The sequence below is a fragment of the Syzygium oleosum genome, unplaced genomic scaffold, assembly GCF_021117445.2.
Source record: "Syzygium oleosum isolate NSW1041296 unplaced genomic scaffold, Sole_v2.1 Sole_v2.01, whole genome shotgun sequence".
NCBI lineage: Eukaryota > Viridiplantae > Streptophyta > Magnoliopsida > Myrtales > Myrtaceae > Syzygium > Syzygium oleosum.
The window spans coordinates 5,465,968-5,493,630 of NW_026607485.1; the positions used below are offsets into that span (position 1 = coordinate 5,465,968).

The 27,663-nt window shown below is 39.0% G+C and overlaps 2 protein-coding genes and 2 pseudogenes across 2 annotated transcripts in view; 1 reads left to right on the forward strand and 3 right to left on the reverse strand.

Annotated features, from left to right (window-relative positions):
- Positions 1-5,229: 5,229 nt before the first annotated feature.
- On the reverse strand, positions 5,230-5,823 carry LOC115661856 (disease resistance protein RUN1-like). The gene has a single exon (XM_030584054.2). It carries the CDS (start codon positions 5,821-5,823, stop codon positions 5,230-5,232), a length of 594 nt encoding a protein of 197 aa, XP_030439914.2.
- Positions 5,824-8,029: 2,206 nt separating this feature from the next.
- LOC115661855 (uncharacterized) lies at positions 8,030-9,099 on the reverse strand (annotated as a pseudogene).
- Positions 9,100-9,878: 779 nt separating this feature from the next.
- The window catches only part of LOC115661854 (uncharacterized), a 72,138-nt pseudogene continuing 54,353 nt past the window's right edge, over positions 9,879-27,663 (forward strand).
- The window catches only part of LOC115665936 (ISWI chromatin-remodeling complex ATPase CHR17-like), a 69,455-nt gene continuing 63,136 nt past the window's right edge, over positions 21,345-27,663 (reverse strand). The window contains exons 2-3 of the mRNA XM_056316983.1: positions 22,583-22,650; positions 21,345-21,643 (exon numbers count right to left, since the gene is read on the reverse strand). Coding sequence (XP_056172958.1) covers positions 21,446-21,643; positions 22,583-22,650 — 266 coding nt within the window. The 3' untranslated portion in view covers positions 21,345-21,445. The remainder of the gene's footprint in view (positions 21,644-22,582; positions 22,651-27,663) is intronic.

A 27,663-nucleotide genomic window follows, 5' to 3' on the forward strand; every position in this document is an offset into this window, starting at 1 on the left:
TATCACAATTTCTTTGTAATCGTTGTTATTTTGATGGATTACATAATAAACGAAGACGATATCAGTTTTTTAGTCATTACATGTTACTTTTAACGATACAAGCTGCATTTAGTGGATTCATATATTACCAATTACGATAAAATCAATTTTTTTCAACTTGTTTCCACCATAATCAAAATTTTCTGATTTACTTTCTTTGAAATTGAATTTCCTAAAAACCTTTTCCCGCGACAATAAAATTCTCGGCGAGATAATCGCATTCTAAAAGTTTGTTGTTATATGATTTTCGATTTATACAATGGTATTTGATCGGAGGTAATCGTAAGATGAATTTATCGATGAACATGAGAATTGGAGATTGATTTGTTGTCGTGTGATGTTTGCGGGTGAATGAGAGAATAAATGAATTAGTGTTGGATTTTACAGAGTGATCTAGTGACTTTTTTTTTTAATCTTTTGATGAAATCTCTACGTTTATGGAAGTCTGACTGTGAGGCACGAAGTACCAAATAAAATGAATCGTTGGTGTGATTCCATCTTGAGCAAGTTGGTTCGTGGACTGTTCGCAGTCCAAGTCTTCGTAGACTTTGACTTTGCCACTCTAGTCCCGTGAAGTTTCAGTCTTCTTGCACCAATTGTACGCTGTTCTTTTATTTTATTTTATTTTTCTTTGGAAAGTGGTAGCTAATGTTAATACACGTTAAAATGACGCATGATACACGCTAAAACGACGCATGGTTTACTTCGATTTAGATTGTCGATGTCCTCCGCATTGAAATCATATGGGTTAATAATACCACAAAAAACTCCAAATTGGTACATCTGTAATAAATTTATCCCAAATTAATTTTTTGACCACGAAAACCCCCAAACTGGTATACCTGTTATAAATTTACCCAAAATTAATTTTTTGACCACAAAAAACCCAAAACTGATACATTTGTGATAAATTTACCCTCTATTAAATTGGATTAATACCACAAAAAATCACAAACTGATACATAAGTGACGGTAAAATCCCAAACTGGTACACCTGTTAGCTGCCACGTGTCATCCAACTTAGAAATTTGACAGTAAAATTTAACGGAGGGTAAAATTGTCATAGATATACCAGTTTGGGGTTTTTTGGGATAAAAAAATTAGTTTGGGGTAAGTCTTTTATAAGTGTATCGGTTTGTGATTTTTCGTGGTATTAACCCAAATCATATCGACCAATCTCATGCAATTTTTAATCTAATGATTCTATTTTGATGCCAGGCAAAACTATGTTCATACGACACTTTCGAACTTTCCATTTATTTAAATTAAACGGTATCAACTTTTCTATTGATTGACAACATGATTGGCTAGACTATCTAAAGATCAAAGCTTTTCTGAATAGATGGTGTTTGTTTGGAAGTATTTTTCTAAGTTTCTAAATCAATTTTGTGATAACTAATTCCATGTTTCACGATAGAAAATAGCCACTTCGAAACTAAAGTTTCACAATACTAACTTGACGACAACCAACATAAGCTGCAGCTACCAAAATCAGCTTCTATCAACCATTCTTTAGCCAACCAAAGTCGCTTGTAAAGCGCTGGCACGTACACTATCATAAGCTTTTCATGGTCCAGATTATGATCAACCCAATGATGAATAAACCAAGCATTGCCTCCCCTCCATTAATCTCACTTGATCTTTTCTTCGAGAAACAATTCAGACATGAAAAAAGTTTAGATGCCCCACTTATCAAATGATGCTGGCAAAAAAAAAATCATTTATTGAATGGTGGCTGCCTATCAATCAACTATCGAAGTAATTAAAATTATTTTTGAATGAAAATGCCCTTAATCGGTTGAAATAGTTAACCAGCTGACGAGGTCAAGCTCTTATTTGTAGTTGCCTTGGATGCTAAACAGTAGGGTGGTTTTTGTTTTTCGGCATCTACTGCATTATATAAGGTTTATAAGCAATTTCACGGATGCTTCGTACATAATTTTTTTTCGATAATTTATCCGTGGTGGTAGGCACATGGAAACATTGTCGGCATCTCAAAAAAAAAATGCTCAGTGAAATGATTTTTAGGGTGTTGATTGACCAAAAATCATTTTCAGGAAACTGTTTTCGGACTTTCTAGCATACAGAAAACTACTCAAGCAATTTTCCATAGGCTGAAAATAACAAATTTAGATCAAGGAAAATGGTTTTCTCTCCCGCAAGAAGGAAACTGTTTTCCCTCAAAGCAATTGTTAATGATACAAGGTGCATTTAGGCTTTGTTTGGTTCGCGAAAAAATGAATGATTTGGAAAACATTTTTCCAAAAATGATCGCCTGTGTGCTTGAAATTATTAGTCAATGGAAAATATTTGTAGTATCAACAACAATTTATGTCTAAACATTTTCGTGAACAATGAAAATATTATTCGTTCATTCATTTTTCTAAGCGATCTACGTGATCATTTTTAGGAGAACATTTTACAAATCATTTATTTTTCATAAAACAGACGGAGCCTTAGTAGATTTCACTTATTATTAAATATCACAAAACTAATCTTTTTCAACTTCTTTACGGCACAAATGAACTCTAGAAAATGATTCACTTCCTCGGAAATTGAATTTTCAAAAAAAAAATTCCACCCTAAAACAAATAGCCCCTTAAAAGTGAAATTAATCTATCTGGGGAAGAATGGACGCAAAAATTAGCTTCCTATATAATTGGAAAAATGACACCACAAGTGTCATAATTTTCGTACGGTACTCACTTGAGTGCCATAACCTTTTTTTTTTTTATCACTTGAGTGCCATAACAGCACGATCTTTGTTCTGCTGGCTAAGTTGCTCTCGACCCGCGTTAGGTCTACATGCCATTATGCCAATGACACACTATGAGTGCATCGGCAGGTAAGACTGAGGCACTGGCCGCGGCCTTTGGGGTCCAGAGCTACATGCTTGACTGACGTACACATAAAATAAAATCCGTCATGTTGATTTTGGCGTTCACAAACATGCTGGGGTTCCGTTGCACGTTCATGGTGACCGAGACCAAAGGCAGGTCGTTGGAGGAGATCTCGAGGGAGGACGAGGGTGTGCATCAGGGCGAGATGGAGATATCGGAGGCGCAAACGGAAGGTCGGTCGGTAGTCCTTTAGGGCGCCTGCCTATTGAAGCTCAGCGAAAGAACTTAATTTTTCTTCAAGGAGTGGTGCCACTGCACATCAATATACTTATGTATCGAGCTCAATGAAAAAATGAGAAGGGGTTGTACGCTGTCTTAATTGTTTTGTTTCCAAGTTATGTATGTATGAACGTCTCGAAGTGGTCTATCATTTCTTTTGTCGAAGGATAGTTGCTTTTCAATAAGAGATCTCTCCCTTAAAGCTCCGTCTTATGTGATAAATGATATGTCAAGAAACCCAAGAATCCCCTCCCGTGAATTTTTGCAATCACCGAGAACTCGCTCCCGTGATTTGCCCTTGAAATGCTGAGATTCCCAGCTGCCAATCTTGGTTAGAAAATGTCTGTTTCCCTCTTGGATTTCTTTCTTTCTTTGTCCATTTTTGTTAGGGTGTTGCTAGCATAAAAGTCTTTAAACTACTATTAAAATAACAGTACATTGTCGCCATTCTTTGAATCCTCAGTTTCTAGCCGATTCCCTCAAGTACAAGGAAAGAATTTCTATCTTTTCCTTCCTTAGATGGCCGGCTACTCACTAGTTTCCAATTGATTTCCTTCCAAACTTCTTTCTCTCATGTGCACAATTCACCCGTCCCTTGTTTCATATCACTGGCGAGATTCGTAGTCCCTTGTTAGGCCGAGTATATTCTGAAGATAAAATGCTCAATTTAGCACAATTTAAAGTGTGCCGACCAAAAGTTTAATCCTCCCTTTTGTCCTTGGATGGCCGGCCATAAGATGTCATACCAAGATTACGTTCCTTTGCTCTTAATTATTCAAATTCAAGTATAAACAGGTTTTTACTTATGAAATGTGAAGTTCTTTAGGCAAAACTTTAGATGTCAGCAAACGAATTTACCAAATGATTTAGAATTTGCTATACATGTTGCATACCTACCATTCACGAAACAAAATTCCGTTTTTAGGGTATTGAATTTAACAAATGTCCCAGAAACTGTGAGAAAGAACGCGATACAAAGAGCGACAAACATGAAACAACATCATAAATTTTCTCTACTCTTTTTGCTATCTACGTTTTCTCAGATAGGCTAATGATGCCATGCCACAGGCTCGAAGTCTAGTGTCCCATATTGATGTGCAATGAATAACGAGCACTTTCAAAGATTTTAGCTTGTTAATCTCATTTGGCTGGTCGCAAAGGTTCGGGCAGCCCAGCTGACATCTAAGAAAACCAAGCGCCATAACCGACCAATGGATTTATCGACTCCAACCAGGTTTGCACAGTTCGTCAGGGTCAGTCATTCTAAATTTGCAAGTGCAGAGAAGTCGGGAGTTTTAACCAAGTAGCCGCAACACGACATATTCGGAACTTTTAATCTCTTCGCCACCTGCAACAACAAAAAAGATAAAAACATCGTGGAAAGATCAAGTTCTGGATTTAACGGACACAAACTACTGGACAGTAGAGATTCCTAGCATATGTCACACCTTTATATGGGTCCAACCGTCCCAACGATCGGTAATGATGCTCCCTGATAGATCGAGAACAACTAGATTCCTCGTGGATAATTTGGCTATGTCAAACTTTAGAGGGATATTATACGAAGAAAGCCATGGCAATCGGAAGTAGATGTGACTTCTTCTGGAAAAAGTTGATCGGAAGATGAAAATTCTGCCATAAGCTCCCCACTGCTGCTCCAAACACGACTTCAAGGTGTTTTTTCTGACTCCAAAGTTCCATAGACCGGTTCAGCTCATTCCGCCATTAATTTCAGGGAACCTTAGATTTGGAAGTCCTCATCTGCAAAACAGCGTTCTGCCTCATTGCGAAACTTGAGATAGAGAGCTTCAACTTTTACTCTTCCTGCCAAAAAGGAAACACATTATTAACCCCTCATGTTTTATGCCATCATAAAAGAGAGAGTAGCCAAATTGTAAGTGGTAGCAGGGAGCTTTTACCAGGTTTGTTATCAGCAAATCAAATGCTTCCTTGTGATTCCACAGTCTAGTATGCTTCTCTGTCACCATATTACTATCTCGACGGATGATTTCTTGCCCCGTGTTTCTTAATAGATCATGCATCAACAACTTATTCTTTTCTTCAATCTTTATCAAGGACATATGCTGCAGAGCTTCCAAGGCTTCTTCCGGAAAAGTTCAGAGTCATCCATTTGGATCACAATATTTTTGTCACATTCAATGAAAAGACAAGCTACATTAAGAAAGACGTGCTTTTGTCGATCATCCAATGTCTCATAACTTATCTTCAGCTTACTGCTGACTTCCTCGTGAGGAACTTTTTCCAACATTTTCAGTATGACATCCCACTTTTCTTTCTTGCTGCCTGATAAAGACGAACCTATAACCTCGAGAGCTAATGGCAGACTTTGGGCAATGCCTACCGCCTTTCTGGAGTGGGTGAGATAATCATCCAAAGGACAATCTCTTCTAAAGGCACATTTGCTGAAAAGTTGAAGAGATTTGTTGTAATCCATGCAGTTAAGCTCATAGGCGCAATCCACTTCAATAACATTGACAACCTCTCTGTTTGTGATGATAAGCTTACTTCCTTCACCGAACCAATCGCACTTGCCCATAAGTGCATTCAATTGATTCTTTTTGTTAACATCATCGAGGAGAAGGAGAAGCCTTTTACAACACAGCCGATCTTTAATCATCTTAATCCCTTCGTCTGTGTTACTCATATCTGTCCACTGCCTTCTGACTTCTGAGGATGTTGGAGATCAGTTGATTCTGCAAGTACTCAACACCCCTTCACCTCAAAAGTTTCTTCAATGTTAGAAAGGAAACAACACTCCTCAAAATCAGGTGAAAGTTGATTGTAGATGATTTTAGCAAGAGTAGCCTTTCCATCACCAACCATTCCATGGATACCAACAATCCGTGCTTCGGTGTCTAAGGGCCAATCATTCTCATGATTTCATTCACGTGATTGTCTAATTCAACCAAACAATCCGATAATACCAAATAACTCTTTTTCAACTAACTGAAAACCTTCTCGACGACTGTTTTCACGAAGTCACCTTCGTGCCTGATGTTTTTGGAGTTGAAAAATACATTGAATTAGAAAATTGGGTTGAACAACGATTGGTCAGGCCAAACCAAATTAGAAAACTTAAACACCCCGTTTGGACAGAATCCTTTTGAAATTATACGAGCTCAATAATGCTATTCAACAAGAAAAGGATGAAAATGGACTTATAACATCTAGTTAAGCTTAGAAAAAGTTAAATTTTGGCATGATTTCTGGATGATTTCTAATTTTTTTAGAAATACATTCAACTTCAATTCTCCAAATAAGACAAATTCAGCAAAGACTCAATCAGAATTGAGTTGCATTATAAGGATGCTATTGCGATAGTCTTAATCTTAGAAGTAATCACCTGTTGGGCATGCTTTGTAGGTCCCATCCCTTTAGTGTTCAGACTTCACTTAGAGCAGCCTTCCACTCGCTGATAGTTACATCATTGTATGGCCTCTTGTTTTCATGCTCAAGGAAGGCTTGTCCATACCCGCCAGTTTGGTACCGGACCTCAGAAGGTTCCAGGGTATAGAAAATGGGCATGATCTTCTATCCATTGGTTTTCTTGCACTCCACCATCTGCACCAACTCCTTGAGACCACATTTGCTAGAGGCATATCGTTTTGAGAAGATGGGTATGGAGATTCTCGACTGCTTGATTGCTTGGAGAAGCTCCGAGCCAATCTCTTCCCCGTTGCGCAGCTCTTCGTCATCTCTGTAAGCACAGATTCCCGCATCAATCAGGCTGATGTAAAGGAAGTCAGCAATACCTACTCAAGTATCTGGTCCTCTAAATTAAGCTCAAGAACACCTCGTAGTCAAGTCCCGACGAAACCACCATATCCTGAATTTCTATCAAGTGTATATACAAGTAGCCGGGTTTGCTATCTCATTGTTTACAGCTGCTTCATTTTTTAGTAGCGCCATCTTCAGTGATGCCTACTCAAAGTCTTCCCTTGAAGAAATCCTTGAAAAGATCAGCAGAAAAGACAATCACCAGATATGACCAATTAGAAGCTAGTTTGCAAGACACGTTGATACTGTTTCAATAGAATATTGCAAGGTAATTTGACTGACAATGTCAACAATACACAGTATACACTCCATTCTTTTCCAATGCACAGCCAAACAGTGGTTGTAGTCTTGTGCTCTTTAGCATCTACTGCATGATATAAGGTTCATCAGCGATTTCACAGATGATTCCGATATAATTTTTTTCAATAATCTAATCGCGGTGATTGTGAGTCTCCTCTGTCTGGGGACGAATGGAAAAAAAACATCAGCTTCCTATATAATTAATCTATCAAAATTAGGACAGGCACATGGTAACATTGTCATGCATCTCAGAAATAAAGATGTCCACATTGAATGATTCTTAAAATTGTATTAGCACTAGGCTCCAAGCTTATAGACTACTATTAAGAAAAGAAATGGCTCCTCTCATATCTAAGCACGAAAATTGGTTCTTCCTGATGTTGGTTCTGGAGATGTGGCCCTCCACTTCCAAGAGACTAACAACCTCAATTTTCTCTTCCAAGACTTGCAGACATTTAAGACCATTAGTCTATAAGAATTCCGAGCAGAATAAAATACCGATGCACTGCTATTCATTCGATCTGTTAAAATAAATCTGAAGTGCCAATACTCTGCCAATGTTTCAAGTTTAGCTCGACGGTCAAATTGCATTTGCACAAGTGAATTTTTTTTAGTACTTAGCCTCCATGACTCTTTGATCATGATCTGATCACCTTATGTGATTCAAGGATCCTTTTGTTTTCAACTTCATCTTCTGATAGAGTGTAACACCGCAAGATGATAGTAATTCGAAGAGTGACATATAGGAATAATGATCATCTCTCCAACCGCAATGCACACTATTAGATCCTATAAAATACAACCGAGGCTCCAACCCTTAAGTCTGTTCTCTGTTCGGCAATTTTTGGCGTCAAGAACTGAACTACATCACTGTAATATTTAAGTAACTAAGGCATAAAAGGCTGGGATCCTGCTTCTTCGATTCAGTTGCTCTTCGTTACTTCTCCAGTTGCTAAATGAGTCACAATTTCCTGCACAGAAACATGGTTCCGTCATTTTTGTTAGGAGCTAACCATCTCAATCAGAAAACCAGCTCAAACAGTCAGTCTGCGATGTTTGTACTTCTTGGTGTTCTCGTCAATGTTTAAATGCATAGTAAATGCATCAAAATCAAGGGAAAAGAAAGGGTTTTGTAAATTAGCATAAACATCATCCGCATCAAGGCATATGTCTGCGATCCTGCACTCGTAATCTCAGCAGTTAAATTCTCAGAGATCTATTCAGTACCTCATTAGGAGCCGAGTCATTTTCCTTCTCCCTCAATTCCTCTGCCTTTTCCAGTCCAGTTGCATTCTTCTCTTCCACCACCGCTTGACCGTACTCGCCCTCCTTGACCAGTTCATGCCGTGGAGAGTTGTACTCGGAGGAGAGCCCCTCGGACAAGATCCCTTCCTGTGCTTCATCGTCTCTTCTCGGAGAGAAGTAATGATCCGGCGAGTCACGGGGATATGAATCTCCCTGGCTCTGCCTCTTCCTCTTCAGCTACTGGTTCCATCTCCGGCTCTAGCTCCCGCTCCAGCTCTATCTCCCTTTCTTCCTCTACGTGCTTCTCTTCCTCTCTGTCTTCATCCTCGGCCTTTGTTCCTTCTTCTTTGCTCTCTTCTTCCCATTCGGGCTCGGGATGTTCCGTTACGTCCATAACATCAGCTGCAGTTTCTGTATCCTGGCTCACCGCATTATCGATTTCTTGTTGCGCAAGTAATACCGTGTCAATCCCAATTGCTCCCGTCCGAGGGACGTTCTGTTCCACTCATTTGCTCTTCTCGGGATTGGCGCCCGAACTCCTGCTTTTGGTAATGGTGTTTCCGGTGGCGACATCATGCTTCGACTTCCCGCAACCCATTTTCGTCAAGAAGAATGTCAATTGAAAGGAATTAGATTGGAGGACTTATTCTGTATCCCTCTATGCATCAGATTGTAATGAAGTTTCGGCTTTTGATTTCTTTGTCTGTTGCAGTTTTGATTTTGCTTGAGCGGTTTATTTCCGTGGTGGACAAAAGGAAGGAGTTTTTTTTCTGTTGTGGATTGAGAGTGGAGAGGAGACAGTTGCAGCTCAAGTTAAAAAGGGGAGCATTTCCCTTGAATCTAGAAAACGACAGATCGTTTCTTATTATCGGTGCTTTCTTTTTTCCCCAACCCAATCGTATTGTGGAACGAAAAGCTTACTTTACAATTGACATTGGCATACACCTAACCAAAATCCAAAATTGGAAAAGAACAAATTGTCCTTTCTCGAAATCATTTTTTAGTCTCTAGCTCCACATTTGAGTGATTTAATTTTTATGGGCGTAAGAGAAAATCACATTTTCTTTTTATAATAGGAACAAGACGCTAATTAATGCGGAAGTGCAAAGTGGTCTTCGGAGATAAAATTCATATATGTATTTGGTATTTTAAAATTAGAGGTATGTAATAAGTCATTGGATAAAACAAGAAATGTTTTTTTTTATATTTACCCTATATCGATTGACCTCATGAACCAAATTCATAGGGCCGTCAAAAATGGAATTGTTTGCACTTAATTGTGTAGGAAATTGAACTCGTACGATATTCCAAATCCACATGCAGATCCTTTCCTGAACCACTAAATCGAAGAGCAAGCATGTTGGAAAGCTTAACCTCGCTCAGCACACACAACACGACCACCTCGTTGATTCTATCGCGTCGAAGCCATGCACGCCGCCGCGAGAGCTCGCAGGCTCCACCGCATTCTCAAGCCTCCGGTTCATCTCGGCTCGGCCGGATTCATCCCCCCGAACGACTGCCAAGTCGTGGAATGCGCTCAGATTTGTGCGCAATCATGTCGAAACCGCAGCTCCTCCTTCTCCTCCTCCGCTGCTCGGTCCCTCGGTTTCGCAGGTAGCACGCGCTTCTCGTCCGGCAGAGGAATTTCGACGGTGGATTGTGGATGCCCGAGTGATGGTTCTTTGTTAGTGTGGGGGGGCTTTTTTTAGGTTGAGTTTGATGATGTCTAGATATGAGGGGGTGGAGAATTTGATGATTGATGAAGAAGGCTGAATGACTCATTCGAGGGATGTGTGCGCCTGGTGTAGTCAAGTCGAAACGGAGGGATGATTATGCTGTGAGGATTGTGCTCGTAAATTGAAATGTCATATTTTTTTAATTGTTTTCATTGTGTTTGCTTCGTATATATGATATCGGAGACGTGACTGTGTAATGGAATCGATCATGTCGAATTGTTTCGTCGAGTCGAGTTGCTTCGTGTTCTTGAATGTCAGTTCTGGTTTGAATTAGTTTGTTTCCTTGTTGGTACAAGAGGGAGCTGCATTTCTCTTGGCAGTGCAGGGTTTTGATGTGATGTCGTTGGAATTCACAGGGCCGGTTCATGGCAATAGATTGCCTGCAGCCCCTTATTCAATAATTTTGCATTTACCGTATTCTTCCGAAGCAAGTGCTGAAAAGGAGGAACCCCCCACAGGTTTTTCCTTTTTCTCCGTCTAATATGTGGCTTGACAAATTGTATAGTTCTTTCTCTGATATTTGGTTCTTGTTATATTATGTAGAGGCCGTGAAGGAGATGTATGATAAAATTATTGAATCCGTTAATACAAAAAGAACAATGGCTCCAAACGCATGAACGTGGTCGATGATTGAAAATTGCAAGAACGGAGAGGATATTAAGCTTCTCTTTGATGTCTTGCAGAACCTACGCAGATTTGTCAGTTGACTTCTTGCTCCATTTGAGAAGTAAAGTTTTAATTATTGAATAGTTGATAAATTAACCTGTTTTTTTTTTCATTGCAGAGATTGCCAAATCTTCAAATTCATGAGAATTTTAACTGCAACCTTTGTCGGGAAGTCACAAAAGCATGCGTGCGTGCTAGGGCTCTTGACTTTGGTAAGCTTTATCTACACAAGTTGTGTGCCAAGTTCAAAAATTTTGTATTTTGCTTATATCTTTACCTGATTCCTTTCCTGCATTTAATTGTTGCTACTTGTAGACCCTATCATTAGCACAATCATTTTGTTGTATGTTGTCTGTTCTCAAATGATCTTTTTACCTCTGGCCTGTCAGGCTTCAAGAACAAATTCAGTCGCTTATGAGAACTTTTGACCACCCCACTGGTAGCAAGTTGTGCTTTTGTTTTTTGTTTTTCCTTGCTGCATCAATTATGTAAACCAGAATTTTGTTTACACAGATGCAACACATCCGTTAAGCAAGCGGATGGAAATTACACGACACATATAACATATCCAAGAAATAGTTTTTCATATGTGAATGTGTGAAACCACATTCAATTCAATTACATATAAAATTGTTAAATGTGTATAAACGTGTCTTGTGTGAGTAACACGTTAACTTGCTCAACATGCTTCAATGTGTTTAAAGGGTCAAAGGGCCTATCATGACATCTTTTATTTTTCATGTACAAACTTGTTAACTCGTTTATTACTCGGACATTATTAAGCTCAAACCAACTGTATCAAACACTTATTCTGTAAATGGGTCTTTCCGCACATTGCTGGCTCTCTAAGACTTTGATTTCTTGCATGACACCTCCACTTCAAGTAATTGTATTCATTGTTGAAACTTAGCAAAGAGCATTCACTTTGTGCATATGTGTTTTTATGAACTGATAGCTTCAGTAGTTATCAGTTCGAGCTGATTCTAGTAGTTAAGCTCTTCATGATTTTTAAGCAAAATAAATCAAATCAAACTGTAGTTCCATAGTATTTTGACCACAAAAAAAAAAACTGTAGTTCCATAGTATAACTCATTGCAGCAATTAGTTGTTACTGGGAGCACATGATATAATTAGAATCTATATTAATTGTAGCAATCCTTATATAGGCTAAGAATTTGAATTGCATGGTGCCTTAGTCCGTCATGATAGAAACTAAGGGTTGACAAAATTGTAGGTAAGAAGGCCTTATGGAAGCATAATGTCTATGGATTGACCCCTACAATTGGCTCTGCAAACCATTTATATGTAATGATGACATGTATCTACATCAAGTGATTATTTTTTTCCATTTGTTTTATTTACATATTTCTTCTGCTAACTTATGGTATTGAAATGCAGCAATATGCTAAAGAGCACAAAGATGCTACCCTCATGCAGGAAGTTATGAAGCTTTTGAAGACGAATAACTTGCCATTGCAACACAGCACAGCCAATATTGTTTTCAGGTTCACTTCCGTGCTGTTTATCCTGCTTTCATGCTGTTTATCCTGAGAAGGATGTTATTATCATGTAGTACGCCATTAAAGCACTTAAATATTGTATGAAATATACTACTTAGTTATCAAGCAATTTATCCATTTTATAAGTGTTTTTTATATATGATTTAATCGACTTGTTTTTATTTTAATCATTTTGTCTGCATTGCTACTCTTAATCTTATAGTTTACTCATGTTATTTGACATCCTTTTTTTCCATGGAAAAATTTTGCAGCATTTGTTATGATACAGACAATTGAGGGTTGCTCACAAAGTATTTGAAGAGATTTGTCAAGGATGGGGTGAAATTGCATAGAGCTGCATTTGACATCTGGATGGAGTTTGCTGCAAAAGTAGGTGAGAAACACTTGCTCTGTCTCCCTTTGATGCTCTCTAGCCCTTGTCCCTTGTCCCTCAGCAATTTCTATTTTCTTTTTCTTCCCACAAATAGTTTTCTCATCTAGGTCCTGCCACTTACTACAAAAGACAGGATGTGCTAGAATATATTCTTCTGTACAATGATTTCTTTCTCTCCTAAACATAAAGGTAGAAATAAGAAATAAAAAGAATTTTCACTACACTGTGTCTTTCAACGTCTTTGTTTCTTTATTTGTTCTGAGATTTTGCTTCTTTATCCTATATAGTGGTTTCACGGAAATTACATTTTTTAGGAGACGTTGAATCTATATGGAAAATTGAGAAGTTAAGATCTGAGTCCATGAAGCAGCACACCGTGGGCAGTGGGTTCTCATGTGCGAAGGTAGTTTGCAAACACAGACTGTTGAAATCACAAATATCAGACCCTGAAAGCACTTGGTCTTCTTGCATGCGAAAATCTGATTATGGGAAAACAGTAAAGTTGCAATAGATATCAGTACAAAGTTCTTGGTAAACCAGCTGAGAGGTCTATGGCCAAAAAAAGTGAGAGTTCATGCTTGAATAAACCAAATTTTGGCTCACACCCTAGGACATGAAGCACCCATGGGCATGATAATATTCATTGTCAACACACAAAGGATATATGACTACTTTTCTCTATTTGGAAGCATTTATTGTGGCTTTTAGCACTCCGTTGTAAGATTAAAATTTAACTGAATGTCATTTACTTGTTTTGTGGTGAACTAAATGGTTTTATATCCAATGTTTTGTGCAGGGATTTCTACTTGAGGGAAAACCTGAGGAGGCTGCTACAGTGATTCATGTCTTGAATCAGGTGCTTCACTTCTCAGAGCATCTATAGCTATTTTAATATGCTCACCATCTCAAAGTTTTTACAACCTCGCATTTTCTTCGCTCATGTAGGCATTGGCTGCTACTCTCAAAGCCAATATCCCGTCCATGGTTAGTTCCTTATTAAACACAGGCTTGGAGGTGAAAGTGAATATGGAAGAACTAACCACCGAAGGCGCCCTTTGTTAAAGTATGACAGAATTGGAGATTGAATGCACTAGCTGCAGATCTGTCTCCTATGTGGGCCATTAAGGTTGCCATATTAGTTTCAGCCAATTCCGCTGAGAAGCAAGACAAGTGCGGTAATCACGTCTCGAGCAACCAAGGTCCCCGAACCATTTGAAGTTCTGCTCCTTCTTGATTTGAATGTTATCATTCCTGTACTTTCAGATAATGATTATTTTCTTTCCCCAAAAAGTAAGTGTATCTGAGAGAATAGGTGCATCATCAACAATTGAATTCTGGGAACAATCCTCAGATGACTAGTTTTTGCAGAGAGGATCTTTTGGCTCACGCATTTTAGATGGACCAAATTGCAGTTCAGAGACGACAATAGATAAGGTATTCCTTTCATTTTCAATCTGGTTTTGCAGCCTATTCTATTCTATTTCTGACAGAATTTCGCTGTCCAAAATTAAGAGAGTGCATTTAATCCCGACTCATTCGATGATGGTATACAGCGACCGCCGTCGCCTCTTGATTTTATCAGATTGAACTGTCCAATCGTGGTGCCAAAGATACAGAACCTACATACATCACTTGTTAGTAATGGGTAGTCAGTAGCAAGCTCTGATTCACAACTTCCACTTATACGTTTAGAGGAGTTGTCATTAGTTTATTCTGTTTCCTCTGTCCATCTTCAAATCCTGTTGGTGCATATAGTGGTCAACGAAAAAATAAAAACAATGCTTTCCGTCTCTGCCCTTTCATTACACAACAATTTTACCTCAGAATAATATATGTCGAGGGTACGATGAATATTTTGAGTGAGGACACCAAATTCAAGTTTTTGGCTTTACGTAAGTATAGAAAGTCATGGACATCCTCCTACAATATCTAAATTAACTTTGATAAAGTTGAAAGGTGGGAACATTTTTAAAGAAAATTAAGATTTCATCACTTCTTAATATTAAACTGAAAGCTTATATTCTCCGTGATAAAGTTGAATGTTCGGGACATTTTTAATAGCAAGTGGAAAGGTCAAGATTCTCTAGAATATTAGGCTAATGAGATCCGAAAAACTCACTTTTTCCAAAAGTGATTTTTTTAAAAAGAAAATGAGGACTATCCAGATTTTCACGCTTGTATAGTATTTATTTTCATAAATCTATATATTCACTTGCTAAATGTTAATTTGAGATTTGGTCATGTCAATTAATATATCAATTGTAGCATACTAATTAACATTACTCATAAATAACCAGGACTATTTGTCAAACTTCAAATGATGGAGAGCAAGTGCTTATTGAGCAATAATGCACATTTTTTTTAACAAAATTGAAAAAAAATCCATAATTGTTAGCATAAAACTATTTCGTGGGGACCTCAATCGTTGGCGAAACTGCTCTAGAGAGAATGCGAGGGAAAATCTTGTTAAAAGTAATGTGATAATGGAAAGGTATAAAGCAATAAGGCAAAGAAAAAGAAGATGGGGTCATGCTAATCTGGAAAAGAAGAAGAGCCACCAATGCTTTAGCGTGCCTTTTGTGCTGTCCGCAAGATTTTAGTCGAAAGAAGCGCACAAGGATAATAAAAAAAAAACATATGAAGGATGCATTTCGGTGGCAGGAAAAAGTTCATAACTCCTCCTTCCTGTTTTGCCCCTTATTTTCCTTTTCTACAAGGAATTTCTTTCATAATTAAATTCATGAAAAATCATCATTGAGATCTTAAATTAGTGTTGCCATCTTCACTTTTTTGTTCAGACTACAATCGCTCTTAAAAAAAAATGGCGCTAGGCCAATGCCCGGGCATTGGCACGGCCCCTTATTGCTAACGGGCCTGGTCTGGTACGGCCCCTCATGGGCTCGGGCCCAAGAGGGCCGGTCTGTGCTGGTTCTGGGCCGGCGTGGCCCAGTTACCATTCTTTAGGGTAGGGATTTTGTTAATGCACATATTAGGAAAAGTAGAATGCTGAAGTTCAAGTCTGTTGCGAACCTTGTTCAAAGCCAAAGAAATGTAATGCACTGAATATGATGAGTCAAATTCAGATTTTGAGGGAGAAAGAAAATTTCAACGTGCAATTGCTGGTGTAGTAAAAATACTGATAAGTTATGGTCTTGGTAATGAACCAAGAATACGTGATGCAACGTAAGAAAATTAATGAAGAAAAGAAAAAAGATGTCCTAGAATTTGGAGTAGAATTAAGAATGTTAATTTTTTTTTTTGGCGAGAGAAGAATGTTAGTTCAATGCAATATCTACTAGTATAAAAAACGTATGTTTTTGTTCAAGTATTTATTATCATAAATAGATTGAGTGATCAGAAGTATTATTCCTCAAAGCTTACAAAAGTATCAAAAACTCGCTCAGCAACAACACGACCTTCATATGGCCCAAAAAAAAAAAAAAAACAACACGACCTTCAGGCTCGAGAACTCGTCGACTCGTGATTCGATGGCGTCGAACCCATGCACGCCGTCTCGAGAGCTCACAGACTCTACTGCATTTTCAAGCCTCCGATTCATCTCAGCTTCAGTTGGATTCGTCTCTCCTTATGACAACCAAGTCGTGGAATTTAAGAATCACAGCTCCTTCTCCTCTAGTGCTCAGCCCCTTGGTTTCGCAGGCAGCGTGCTTGTTGTCTGTTAGGCTTTTCTTTTTGCTGCTGAGGAATTTCGACGTGGATTGTAGATGCCAAAGCGATGGTTCTTTGTTAGTAGGGGGCATTAAGTCTGAATATCTCATTCGAGAGATGTGTACCTGGTGCGGTCAAGTTGAAGCTGAGAGTATATATAATAGATCAAGAACGATTATGCTGTCAAGAAATTTGCTTGTGAATAGAGATGTCATATTTATATAGTCGTCGTTGTGTTTGCTTCGTATATTTGATGTTGAAGACACGATTGTCAAATCTTCGAATTCATGGGAATTTAAAACTGCGACCCTATGTCGGGCAGTCACAAAAGCATGTGTGCGTGCAAGGGCTCGACTTTGGGAAGCTTTACCGACACAATATTTGTGCCAAGTTCAACAATTTTGTATCTTGCTAATATCTTTACCTGATTTCTCTTCTGCATTCGATTGTTGGTACTTGTTAACCTTATGATCAAGGCAATCATTTTATTGTGTTATTTCTGTTTTTTAATGATCTTATTACCTAAAGCCTAATATGCTTGGAGAACGTATTGAGTTGCTTACGAGAACTTTTGACTACCCAACTGGCAGCAAGTTGTGCTTGTGTGTCATATTCTTGTTGTGTCGAATGTTATGTAAACCAAAATTATGTCCAACAAAGATACGACACATCTATTAAGCACATGGATGAAAGTAACAGGACACATATAACATGTTCAAGAAAGAGGTTTTCATATATAATTTTATGAAACCACATTTAATTTAAAGTACATATAACATTGTTAAATGTGTATAAACGGTCTTTTGGGAGTAACATGTTAAATTGCTCGACATGCTTCAATGCGTTTAAATTGGTGAAAAGTGTCAATCATGACAACTCTATTTTTCATGTGCGTACTTGCTCACTTTGGGCAAAATGTGTTTTTATGAACTGATAGCTTCAGTAGTTATCCGTTCGAGCTAATTCTAGTAATAAGGCTCTTCATTATTTCCAAGCAAATTAAATCAAATCAAACTGCACTTCCATAGTATGTCTCATGTCAGGAGATTACAACAATCAATTGTCACTGGGAGCACATAATATAATAAGTATTTATATCTCTTAATCCTTATTTTGCCTAAGAATTTAAATTACCATGGCGCATTTAAGGCGCGAATAATAACCATTCTGTTTCCTCATTTTTTATTTTTTTTGTTTTCGAAAACAGGTTTGGAATAGAAATCCGTCTGGTAAAATAATTTCATTTTTCTATTTTTGGGATAAATTTTTAGCCCAGAAATAGGTTTGTAACAGAAATAAGAAGTTAAAATTTTCTACTTTTCTATTTTTGGAATAGAAACAGAAATAATAATTCTTTTTTATTACTCACCCTCGCCGTCCGCCGCCTCTGCCCGCCATCCGCCCTGTCTGCCGCCCGCCCGCCCGTCAGCCGTCAGTCACCGTTCGCCGGGAACAAAAATTTAAAAACAACCTATCAAACGAATTTTTATTCTAAAAACAGAAATTTTGTATCATTATCAAATGCTACTTTTGTTCAAAAACTCATATGGAAAATAGAAATAGAAAAAATCTAGGCAGAAATAGGGTTGAAAAAGAGAAATTTTATCATTCGCGCCCTTAGTTGTCATTAATGATAGAAACTAAGGGTTGACAAAATTGTAGTTAAGAAGGCCCTTGAGGAAGCATAATGTCTATGGTTTGACCCGTACAATTGGCTCTACAAACCATATATCGGTAATGATGATATGTACTTATATGAAGTGATTTTCTTTCGTTTTGTTTTATTTACACATTTCTTTTCTTAACTTGGTGTATTGAAATGCAGCATTATGCTAAAGAGCACAAAGATGCTACCCTCGCGCAGGAAGTTATGAAGCTCTTGAAAAAGAATAACTTGCCATTGCAACCCAGCACGGCCGATACTGTTTTCAGGTTCACTTTCATGCTGATTAACCTGATTGCATGCTGTTTTTTTTCTGAAAAGGATGTCATTATCATGGAGTACACCACTAAAGCACTCAACTGTTAACTATGTGAAAAATACTACTCAGTTATCAAGCAATTTATCCAATTTATAAGTGTCTTCTCATAAATGAACAAAATCAAGTTGTTCTTATTTTTATCATTTTGTCTGCATTGCTACTCTCAATTTATTGGTTTACTCATGTTATTTGACATCCTTTTTTTTTTATAGAAATTTTTTTGAAGCATTTGTTATGATCCAGACATTTGGGGTTTCTCACAAAGTAGTCAAAGAGATTTGTCAAGGATGGGGTGAAATTGCATAAAGCTGCATTTAACATCTAGATGTAGTTTGCTACCTAATCAGGTAAAAAACTCAGAGTCTCCCTTTGCCGCTCTCACGCCCTTGTCCCTCAGCAAATTTTTACTTTCGTTTCCTCTCAGAAATAGTTTGCTCATCCAGGTCCCGCCACCTACTAGAGAAGGACGGGATGTGCTAGATATATTCTTCTGCCTAATCAAATAGGCAAAAGGTAGAAATTCAAAGAATTGTCGTTGTGTTGTGTCTTTCAACGGCATTGTTTCTTTCCTGTTATGAGATCATGCTTCTTTATCCTATTAAGTGATTCGAAGAAAATTTACCCTTCTTAGGAGACAGTTTTTTTTTCTTTTGATCGGTCTTACTTTATCTCTCCTCTCACTATATACACTCTCAGACTTTTGAATAAACAAACATTTAAGAGACAATTGAATCTCTATGGAAAATTGAGAAGCTAAAGATCTGAGTCCATGAAGCAACGCACGCCATCGGAAGTGGGTTCTCATGTGTGAAGGTAGTTTACAAACATACACACAGTTGAAATAATGGATATCGGACCTGGTCATTCATTATGCCAAGTCATTATGAAAAAGTAGCACACAACTCCATTGCTAGTTGTGACTTGACTTTACTTGAGTCAAAGTATAGTTGGACCTTTTTGATGTTTCGGTTTTTAAGGCCCCAACTCTCCAAACATAAGATGAGATTTTTCCAAAAATGATGTCCATGTTTGAATAAGTCTATGTTGTTTTTTGGGCCATCGACATTTGAATAAGCCTTGGGAGGGAACATCCTTTGATTAAATTGCATATCGACTCCTCTTGGATCTCTAGCGCCAAAAAAAAGGAAAGAAAAAGAAAATTAATATCATAATCAATACTACATGTGAGCTCGAAATAATGCAAGAAAGAGTCATTCTTAAAATGTAAAGGCAACCATATCAGCAGCGTCAATAGCGGCATCTTGCCGATCCAATAATTCGTGGGATCTTCTACTGCTTCTTCAACTTCTGCATTCCACGAAGCGCGGCCCTTCTCATGCTTCGCTAACTTCTGTTTCGCCATTATCTTCCTGCAGAATGAATGGGGGGAAAAAGAACACAAGAATTAATAAATAGCGGCGACGCTTCCGATCCTCAACTGAATCACATACTCACAAGTATGGAACCACAACATTTCAGACGAATGGAAGCAGTTGCCAACGTAAGAAGCCATGCGTACGTAGAGACAGAAACAGAGCAAGAAGATGGACGAGCTCTGTTCGCCATTGTTTCCCGCTTTTGTATATGGGTGCGAGGTGATCAATGAAGCTCTTTAATCACAAAGGAAATGTCAAAATAAAAAAGGGGGAAAACCCCCCAAGTCATCAGAGTTTCAAATACGCTGGTAAAGTGGACGATCAATAATATAGAAAGCGCCAATCTGCAGAACCGAATGGCAGCAACAGAATCGCAAGCGAGCGACCAGTAGAGCGGGAGCAGCTTGTCTCGGAGTGTCCGTCCTGACTCAATCATCCTCCATCGAAATCCGACCGTCATTCTAAAACTTCTCCAAAAACTCGGTATTCAAACACGAAGCACCCATCCATCCACTTCCTAGCGCAAAACACCAGAGGTACCTATAACCGCACCCACCCCACTAACCCTATAAAGCAAACGAGAGATCCGGCACCAAAATTACAACTAACCCAGTAAAAAAACGGCGCAAGAAAACAGTCGAATCGTCACTGCTTGTTCTAGAGAGAGAGAGAGAGAGAGAGAGAGAGAGAGAGAGAGAGAGAGAGGTCGAATCGGACTCCGAAGTGACAATTCCGAATTGAAAAGGGGAGGAGGAGAGAGTCGGAGGGGGTCGTTCGATCAGATATGGTGTCCGAAAATGGAGGAAGCAGAGGAGGGTTTGCTTTTTTTCGTATTTTTGTTTTATATACTTTTCCGCTTTTATTATTATTGTTATTGTTATTATTATTTGAGCGGTTATTTTTATTTCGGTTTTGGTTCATGCGAGTGGGTGCGAAAATTTCCCACCAGTCAACAGCGGGGGAAATGTAATTTCTTTCCCGCCGCGGGAATTGAAGCCAGCGTCAGCTCACACGCGAGATGGACCCACGGCTCGAGGATCAAGGGTGGTCTGACTTGGCCTCACCGCCTGCGTCTTGATTGAATTCGAGCAATATGGTCAAATATTGAAATCGATCTCTCTATCTTATATGGGAACAGGTCATGGTCGAGGGTGATGGCTGTTTGGACAAACTTGATTGCCGCAAGTAGGGCGAGAGGTAATTGCAATTCGCATTCATGGCATCAGTTACTGAGCTGATTCTCTGATCAAGAGTTTCGATTGTGAGAAGGTGCGAATAGATGGGCTTTGGGATTGAGCACGTCGGCTTTGAGCTTGGACAGTGAGATTTGTATTGTGAATTTGGGCGGATTAGGTGTTTCAGGGTTGGGGGACAATCATAGACTGTGTCGTGGAGCTATAGTGCCTGATTTAATGGGGCAAACTATAGCTATATGATCCCTCTGGTGTACAATTGAATGTTTTCAGAGTATATAACAGACGGGCATCGAGTTGTATTTGGTCACTGAGTTTGGATCAATGCTACGCCTGGAATATTGTCCGATTGATTGAATTTCCTTATTTTTGTTAGATCCAAATCTCATTTTCTTGTTTCTGAAAAATAATTTCAAAAACAAGAAAATCTTAGTCATAATCAATACTACATGTGAGCTCGAAATAATGCAAGAAAGAGACATTCTTAAAATGTAAAGGCACCATATCAGCGTCAATAGCGGCATTTTGCTGATCCAATATGTCCTGAATCTTCTGCTTCTTCAACTTCTGCATTTCACGGAGCCTGGCCTTCTCACGCTTGCTAACTTCTGTTTCACCATTATCTTCCTGCAGAATGAATGGGGAAAAAGAATACAAAAATAAATAAATAGCGGCAACGCTTCTGATCCTCACTGGGTCATTCTTACAAGTATCTAACAACATTTCAGACGTATGGAAGCACTAGCCAACTTAAGTAGTGTATGTAAAGAGAGAAACAAAGCAAGATAGACGAGCTATGGTTGCCATTGTTTCCCACTTTGCAAATGGTGAGGTGACTGATGAAGCTTTAATCACAAGGAAATGTTAAAGTAAAAGGGGAAAACCCCAGTCATCAGTTTCAAAGAAACACGAACAGTTGCAGCCCTGCTCGAGTCCTCTAGCCATGGAGATGCAAAACCAACCCACCAGGAAAAAAAAGGTAAATAAACAGAAATTCCTCTCAAAGAAGGCGTAAGTTTTGGCATGCGCAATATTAAAATTGAACACCATGCCTACACTACGAGCAAGAGAAACTCCTAACTTCCACTCTTCTTCATCCAACTGAGAGTAACACCAGAAAATAGTACACCCCGAAAGAAGAGCAAGAAACAAGTCCACCTCGAAGATGCTTCGACTCTTGTGCTAAGTAAACCTTACAGAACATGTATTTATACGTATATACTTGTGCATTGTTAGACTTCATTCTGCGCACTACGCTAGTAAAGCGGAGGATCAATACAGCAAGCGCCAATTTGCAGAAACGAATGCAGTAAAAGAATCACGAGAGACCAGCAGAACAGCAACTCGTCTCTCGAGGGTCCTAACTCGACATCCTCGATCGAAATCCAACGCTCATTCTAAAAACTTCTTCAAAAACTCGCATTCAAACACGAAGCAGACATCCACTTCCCAGCGCAAAACGCCAGAGAGACCAATAACCGCACCGACCCCCGAGAACCCTAGCAAGCGAACAAAACGATCCGGCATCAAAATTCCAGCAGAAACCACGCAGGCAAACAACCGAACCTCGTCATCATCCTCCTCCTCCTCGGCCTCACCATTCTCGTCGGCCGCGCCGGCGGCAGGAGCGGCGTCGTCGTCCTCCTCGTTGGCGGAGCTGGCGGAGCGGGCGACGGCCTCGAGCTCCTCCTCGTCCTCCTCGTCGACCGGCTCGTTGAGCTGCTGCTGCTGCGGCTCCTCCTCCTCGGAGCCGTCGGACAGGGCCTCGTCGGACGACGCCGGCTGCTTCGAGGGCCTCGCCATGGCGGCTGTCGTCGGCGCTGGAGGCCTGCTCCCCGGCGGAGATCGGCGGATCCGTCGGTCGGTCGGTCGATCGATCGAGTTCGTCGCCGCTCGTTCTAGAGATGGAGAGAGAGTGCGTGAGAGGCCGAATCGGAATCGGAAGTGGCGATCCGAAATTAAAAAAGGCGAGGAAGGAGGAGAGGAGTCGGAGACGGTGTCCGAAAATGGAGGAAGGGGAGGAGGGTTTGCGATTTTTCGTATTTTTGTTTTAATAGTTTTTCCGCTTTTGTTATTATTTTTATTATATTATTCTTTCGGGGTGGTTTTCTTCTCTTTTTTTATTATTTCGGTCGTCATGTTTTTTTCTTCTTCTTTTTTTCATTTTCGTGTAATGCGAATGGGAGCGAAAATTTCCCGCCAGTCGGAGCGGGGGAAGAGAAATGTGGTGTTTTCGGTTTCCCGCCGCGGGAAGTGAAGCCAGCGCCGGCTCGCGCGCGCTGAATGTGGATCCGTGGGGCTCAAGGGTTGGGTGGGTGGCCCTTTTTTTTTTAAAAAAACAAAAGAATAAAAAAGGATGATCATTACTTCTACTCATTACGGTACGTACAGTTTGAGTCATAACTAGTTGATCTATTCATAAATCTACGAGTCTCTCATATTTTTGGATGAGATAATAAATGCCCAAGTTACTAACTAGTTAGAAGTTCATTTATATGATACAGCTCGAATTTGTGAACTCCGGAAAGACTGTGTGACCCTTTTATCGTTGGGTTATCGTGTTTAGAGGTGGGTTCGGTTTTTTCATGTTCTGTTTTTTTTTTCATAAATTGAATAGGTAGTGTATGAGGCTGATAAAAAAAAAAGAGTAGTGTATCAATTAGTTTTGTACTTGTAAACTTTGAGGTAAGTCAATTGAGCAATTGATTTATCTATACTACATATAAAGGAAATGTTTTGAAGATTAGTCTCTACAGAATTGATTATTTTAGGCTCCATTCATTTCATGAAAAATAAATTCCGAGAAAACATTTTCCGAGATTTCCGATGTTCGTTTCACGGAAAATAAACTAGACATGAAAAACATTTTCCCTCAATGGACAAAACACATTCAAAAGTGAGGAAAATATTTTTCTCTTTTTGAAAAGAGGAAAACATTTTCTTCTCCTTCTTTCATCATTCATTACAATTATTTTTGTTTTCTTTTTTTTAAATTCTAATTTTTTTTTATCTTTTAATTATTTTTTCTTTGTTCTTTTTCTTTCTCTTATCTATCTTCTTCTCCAGCTGGTTGTTGGCCACGGCGGCCGCCGTCCGAGGAAGAAGGAAAAAAAAAAGAAAAAAACTTAAAAAATTATTAAAAGTAGTGCAAGGACGAAAATCTTTTCCATACCAAACAATGGAAAATATTTTTCGAGACTTTTTCAGATTTCAGTCGAACATCGGAAAATTGTATCATTTTCTAGGAAAATGGCTTCCTGGAAAATTTTTTCCAGAAACGTAATATTTTCCGTGAAACGAACAGAGCCTTACTCTTCGCAATAATTTTTCTCAAATCTCACTTTTTTCTTAAATCTTCGTTTGATTTGCGATGAATGATTTAGAATATATTGTCCTAAAAATTATCGCTTATAAAAATAAACGAACAGAAAATATTATCATTATCTATGAAAATATTTAAGCATTAATTTTCGTCAATAACAAAAACATTTTCAATCAAATAATTATTTCAAGTAAAATAATTAATATTTTTGGAAATTATTTTTTAAATCATTTTTTCTGAAAAACGAATGGAGGCTTGTAACATGCACTTATTTTGTGAATTAATTTCACTGTAGTTTTATAAATATTCCACTACCAATATAAACTTGCAAGAGCCACCGAATATGGCACGTACCACGCATTACTTTCTTATTTGTATTATTAGTGAGCTAAATGTGAAATAAAAAAATAAATTTATTCACCCTCTTTGCCTTCTTAAAATGTACATTCCTGACTTTTTGTCAAAGGTTTTTTTGTTTTAGTCGAAGGAAAATATTGCTCAAAATGATATTTGAGAAAGATGTAAACTTCGTGACAAAGAAACCCAGAATATTGTCACACAAAGCCAAAACAAGAAAATAAGGAGGATCAATAAAGCATCAACAGAATTAAATACACACTCGTTCCATAAGAATGGATCTATCAAGCAAAATAATCAGCAGTTGATCGTTGGATGTCGTATCTTTGCCAGTAATGAGGCCAAAAATTTCTTTTCCAATAATTACAACATTACCAGTTGGCGATGCGAACCTAGGTTTAGCTTTCTTTACACCATCACCATACGGAGATAACCAAAACAGGTTCAACAAACACATATCTAACGCCCGGAAGAGCAAATTTTTGTGGTTCATTGAGACGCCAAACTCCAGTGATCTCCATTGGAGCTGGAGACTGAGAACCTGTACACGGATAGAGCAGAGGGGTATCGAATCTCCGAAAGCATATTTATTAAACTCCCAAACTTAGATCGAGAGATGATAGCTCCTAAATCTAGAACTAAATTGGGAAAGTTCAAACTCTCACATTTGGAACCAAATCGGAAGAACAGAGCTCTCGGATTTAAATTGGGAAAGAAGAAAAATAAGAAAAGAACAATAAAACATAATTTACATCAACAGTAGATGGGGGGAGGGTGAGACTAGCTCAAGTCCTCGTCCCATGACTAACGGTTGAAAGAGACGATGAATGAAGAGAGAGGGAGAGAGACTTTTTCGGCTCCTACGAATTTGCTTTTGATGATCATATATTTTGTCTGACGTTACAAACTCATTTTATTTTATATTAGTATTTAATCCCAATGTTCGTACAAGTCACATATTCAATCGAGCAATTATAAAACGACAAAATCGTGATTTTTAAGGAGTGATCGGTTCCAAATGTATCCACATTATAAATAGTTTATATATTTTAGACAAAACGGCTTGATTCAGGATTCTATAAGCAGACTTATTTTTTAGAACATAAACTACAGTATCTAGTTCAACATAAGTATACCAACAGAATTCAAGTATCGATACGTGATAGCAAGTCGCATCCTTGAATTTTGTTTCATGATTCACGATTAAGCTCCATTCGCTAGTCACTCAAGTTTAATTACATTTTTCTCAATTTTGAATAAGTCGAGTAATTAGATCGATCGGAGCTTGAATTCGAAATTTTTTTACAGAAGTAGTGGTTGCATTTTCATATAATTTTAGTGTATCTTTTGGAATTCTACTTTGAACCAAGCCGAGTCAAAGTACTGATGTGGAGGCATCATGGGAAGCTCCAAAGGAGAGAAGATAGAAACCCCAAATTTGTCCGAAAGGGCACGCCTCATCCTCTCGGGGCTTTAAAATACAACGGAGAAGAAAATCGCCGCGCAGTCTTTCCCAGCGTCCCGATTTCAGCCAAACTTCCTTCACTGCCCTCGCGCGAGCGACGAAATCACCGAATCTGACACGGAATATGCCCCGCCGGCAGAAGAAGACCCCGAGGGCAAATCAGGAAATATCCGTAAATCCGTCGTCCCCCTCTTTTCCTCTTGCCCCCCAACTCGCCGTAGCTTTCAATCGCCATAAAAAGCGTCCACGGACCCGTGAGATCAGACTCGAAATTGAATTCGATCTCTCTCTCTCTCTCTCTATCTCGACGGGCGATCGCGCCGTTCGATTGCGCGCAAAGCGTTTGCGTAGATGACAGGTAACAGAGATTTAAGCTTTTTGCTGGCGTGGTTTCGTGTTTCGTCTCGAGGACGATGTTCGATCCCGGTTTTCTCTTGCAGGAAATGGAGCGGAACGGGTCGTGGTTGAGGGCGGTGGTGGTTCTGACGTGCTTGGTTGCCGCGAGCGGGGCGAGAGGTAATTGCAATTCGCGTTCGTGGCATCGGTTAACTGCTGCTCTGATCCTCTGACTCGATTCGGATTTGGGAGTTTCGACTGTGATGAGGTGGGATTGGACGAGGCTCTGGTATTGAGTAGGTCGGTTTTGAGCTTGGACAGTGAGATTTGTATTGTGAATTTGGGCGGATTAGGTGTTTCAGGGTTTGGGGGAAATTGTAGACTGTGTCGTGGAGCTGCAGTGCCTGATTTAATGGGGCAAACTATAGCTGTATGATCCCCTCTGGCGTACAATTGGATGTTTTCGGAGCATATAACCGACGGGCACTGTGTTGTGATCGCAGATTGCCAATTGAGTCCGGAAGCCTCTCTATACATTCACATTCTTTTGAAGACAAGTATTCAAGGCTTGTAAGAGCTCCAATCAACAGGGGAAGTTGTGTAATTATGGTGCTTCTGAAAGATAGCCTCGATAGGAGATGTCAAGTGACCAATGGAAGAGATTATCTTCAATAATGAACAATGTGAAGCACTAAGAATTTCAAGATCCTTCAGCACTTGATATTCACCGTTGAAGAATTCAGTAAAGCCTGAATATCATAGATATTTCCCGGAGCACATTCAATTGTTTCTTCTGGTCAACATCATCAAAAAGGAAGAGAACTCTTTTACTAGATAGCCTACCTTTAATTGTCTTGATCCCTTCATCAACATTACTCATTTCAGTCAATTTCCATTTGTGGACACAAGAGATGAGTTGATTCTACAAGTACTGAATGCCCTTGAGCTCTGAAGTATCACGATTGTTAGAAACAAAGCAACAGTGCTCAAAGCCATGTGAAAACTGATTGTAGGTAATTTTGGCGAGAGTCGACTTTATGACACTGCCCATTCAATTGAATTCCAACAATTCGTGTTTCCTGCTTCGTGAGCGCCTATCATACTCATGAGTAAGACTACCTTGAACACCATTTTCACATCAAAAGGTCCATGAATTGGTTTTGGGAG